This window comes from Bos indicus x Bos taurus, chromosome 15 (assembly GCF_003369695.1).
Source record: "Bos indicus x Bos taurus breed Angus x Brahman F1 hybrid chromosome 15, Bos_hybrid_MaternalHap_v2.0, whole genome shotgun sequence".
Classification (NCBI taxonomy): Eukaryota; Metazoa; Chordata; class Mammalia; order Artiodactyla; family Bovidae; genus Bos; species Bos indicus x Bos taurus.
The window spans coordinates 5,191,341-5,195,254 of NC_040090.1; the positions used below are offsets into that span (position 1 = coordinate 5,191,341).

The 3,914-nt window shown below is 42.1% G+C and overlaps 1 protein-coding gene across 1 annotated transcript; it reads left to right on the plus strand.

Moving 5' to 3' along the window:
- Positions 1-2,004: 2,004 nt before the first annotated feature.
- Positions 2,005-3,438, plus strand: LOC113906043 (endogenous retrovirus group K member 7 Gag polyprotein-like). Its single transcript, XM_027564058.1, has one exon. It carries the CDS (start codon positions 2,041-2,043, stop codon positions 3,436-3,438), a length of 1,398 nt encoding a protein of 465 aa, XP_027419859.1. The 5' UTR covers positions 2,005-2,040.
- The last annotated feature ends 476 nt before the right edge of the window (positions 3,439-3,914 follow it).

Consider the following 3,914-nt stretch of genomic DNA (forward strand, 5'->3'; position numbering starts at 1 on the left):
GAGTAAGCATCTTTTAATTTCATGGCTGCACTCACCATCTGCAGTGATTTTGGAGCCCCAAAAAATAAAGTCTGACACTGTTTCCACTGTTTCCCCATCTATTTCCCATGAAGTGATGGGACCAGATGCCATGATCTTCGTTTTCTGAATGTTGAGCTTTAAGCCAACTTTTTCCCTCTCCTCTTTCACTTTCATCAAGAGGCTTTTGAGTTCCTCTTCACTTTCTGCCATAAGGGTGGTGTCAACTGCATATCTGAGGTTATTGATATTTCTCCCAGAAAGCTTAATTCCAGCTTGTGCTTCTTCCAGCCCAGCTTTTCTCATGATGTACTCTTCATATAAGTTAAATAAGCAAGGTGACAATATACAGCCTTGACGTACTCCTTTTCCTATTTGGAACCAGTCTGTTGTTCCATGTTGAGTTCTAATTGTCACCTCCTGACCTGCATATAGGTTTCTCAAGAGGCAGGTCAGATGGTCTGGTATTCCCGTCTCTTTCAGAATTTTCCACAGTTTATTGTGATCCATGCAGTCAAAGGCTTTGGCATAGTCAGTAAAGCAGAAATAGATGTTTTTCTGGAACTCTCTTGCTTTTTTGATGATCCAGCGGATGTTGGCAATTTGGTCTCTGGTTCCTCTGCCTTTTTTAAAACCAGCTTGAACATCAGGAAGTTCATGGTTCATGTACTATTGAAGCCTGGCTTGGAGAATTTTGAGCATTAGTTTACTAGCGTGTGAGATGAGTGCAATTGTGCGGTAGTTTGAGCATTCTTTGGCATTGCCCTTCTTTGGGATTGGAATGAAAACTGACCTTTTCCATTCTGTGGCCACTGCTGAGTTTTCCAAATTTGCTGGCATACTGAGTGCAGCACTTTCACAGCATCATCTTTCAGGATTTGAAATAGCTCAACTGGAATTGCATCACCTCCACTAGCCTTGTTAATAGTGATGCTTTCTAAGGCCCACTTGACTTCACATTCTAGGTTGTCTGGCTCTAGGTCAGTGATCACACCATCGTGATTCTCTTGGTTGTGAAGATCTTTTTTGTGCAATTCTTTGTATTTTTGCCACCTCTTCTTAATATCGTCTGCTTCTGTTAGGTCCATACCATTTCTTTCCTGTATCGAGCCCATCTTTGCATGAAAAGTTCCCTTGGTATCTCTAATTTTCTTGAAGGGATCTCTAGTCTTTCCCATTCCGTTGTTTTCTTCTATTTCTTTGCATTGATCACTGAGGAAGGCTTTCTTATCTCTCCTTGCTATTCGTTGGAACTCTGCATTCATATGTTTATATCTTTCCTTTTCACCTTTGCTTTTCGCTTCTCTTCTTTTCACAGCTATCTGTAAGGCCTCCTCAGGCAGCTATTTTGCTTTTTTGCATTTCTTTTCCATGGGGATGGTCTTGATCCCTGTCTCCTGTACAATGTCATGCGGGGAGCTGCCCATGAAAACGGGGTCATTTGTCCGAAGGACACAGCTCTGGGAGCTGCCTCAGTCCTTGAGGGTTTGCTTGCAAACATAGCTCTCTGTCCCACCACCCCAGAGATTAGGCGCTTATTTACTACAAGCACCTGGAGTTCTGTGCAAACTTCTCATGCACAGGGAAATGTTACCTGGTGTAAGAAATAATAACAGGGAGCCATTCCCATGCTCTCAAGATTTCTTGTGACTGTTTGTAGGATGTATAGGCCAACCAAGAAAAAATGTCAACTGTCTTGTCTTTCTCACGCTCTTCTGTATAAATATGAGGTGCTGAATAAAGTTGGTGTCAGACTGCGTCCCTTCTTGGAGACGTGTCTGAACCTCTCGACCCCATCTTTGTTGTAGTCTCTTGCTTTAGTTTCTTTCTTAGCCCCGCCGTGCACGTTCTCGGGACCTGATCGACTTTGCTGGCTGGCACCAGCAGGTGGCGCCCAAAACAGGGACTCAAGAATCGGAGGGCGACCACGGCCGCTGCCCGCCAAGATTGAGGTAAGTAAAAAGGAATTCCTAATTAATTAAAGTAAAGGGCAGGGAGGGTGATTGTCAAGAGTAATAAATCATGGGACAAGGCAATAGCTGCCAGTTATTTGTACATATGTTGAAAACTATGTTAAAAGGTAGGGGAATTCATGTAAATAAGTTACAGCTAGAGAAGTTTTTACTTTTTATAGAAGAAGTTTGTCCCTGGTTTCCAGAGGAAGGAACAGTTAGTCTGGAAACTTGGAAAAAGGTAGGAAAACAATTGCAGACATACTATTCCTTACATGGTCCCAATCGTGTTCCTGTGGATGCTTTTTCTTTGAGGACTCTCGTAAGAGACTGTCTGGATCCTGAACATGAGGGACATAAAATTCAAACAGCTCTCAGGGATTCCACAGAACCCGAAGTTGCAGAGCCTCCAGCCCCTCTGCCTGAGCTGCTTTATGCTGTGCCTGAGGGAGCAGCTTGTAAGGCTGGAGGGAGTGATGATGTGTTAAGGTCTGATGAACAGGAAGAGTTAAATGAACAAGCGGCTCAGTACCATAGAGAGGATATGCCTTGGGAGATGATGGTTAGCATTCAATCCCCCTCGGGAAAAGGGGAATTAAAGCATTCAGGGCTTTCAGAAGAACAGCTGGAGAATTTAATTCAGAGGATTGTTATAGCAGTAAAAAAGGATGCACAGGGAGACTCCCACTCCAACCAGCCTACTCCTCCAGCATATCCTCCCTCGGTTCTTGCTGGACTCGATCCACCTCTGCCTTTTGCAGAGCTGCGAGAGCTTATATCTATGCCTGCTTCTTGGCCCGGTGAAAACATAAAAATTAAAAGTGAGATATTATTATCTCCTCTTCAACAAGCGATTAAGCGAGCTAATGAAGAAGGAGAACATATTCCCGGGTTTTCAGGAATCTATCCAGTATTTGAAAATGCTCAACAGCAGAGGTATTATGAACCGCTGCCCTTTAAGCAACTGAAAGAGTTAAAAATGGCTTGTGCACAATACGGCCCGACTGCACCGTTTACTCAGGCTATTATAGAGGCTTTAGGAAATCAAAATCTGCCACCTAATGATTGGAAACAGGTTGCTCGAGCTTGTTTATCTGGAGGAGATTATTTACTATGGAAATCTGAGTTTGCTGAGCAGTGTGGGATCACAGCTGATATCAATCGGCGACAGGGACTGAACACCACTTATGAAATGATGGTGGGAGAGGGAGAATATCGAGACATTAATAGTCAACTTAATTATTTGCCTGGAGCCTACCCTCAGATTAGTGCTGCAGCTCTACGAGCATGGAAAAAACTTCCAAATTCTGATAAAAAGACTGAAGATTTATCTAAAATTCGCCAGGGGCCAGATAAACTATATGAAGATTTTGTTGCCCACCTGCTTGAGACAATTAATAAAATGATAGGAGATGAACAGGCGGGAATGGTGTTGGCTAAATTGGGTTATTGCCTTAGCTGGTTTTAGTGGATGGCTTGATAATCATTATCCCTCAGATAAAATTTTGCAATTTGCTCACTATCACCAATTTCTCTTCCCAAAAATCGTTGTTTCTCAGCCCCTTGCCAACGCCCTAACTATTTACTGATGGTTCTTCTAATGGAATAGCTAGTTTGATTATACAGGACAATACTACCACCTGGCGTACTAATTATAAAACTAATTATAAGTACTTATAAAACTAATTATAAGTCTGCTCAAGAAGTAGAACTATTTGCTGTTTTTCAGGCTCTATTACAAATTTCTGCTCCATTTAATTTATATTCTGACAGTCAATATATCATAAGAGCCTTAAACACTATTGAGACTGTTCCATTTATTGGTACCCTGAATTCTACTATCCAAACTCTTTTTCGTGATATACAACATTTAATTTGTTCCAAAGTTAATAAATGCTATTTTGGTCATATTCGTGCTCACTCTGGGCTTCCTGGACCTTTAGC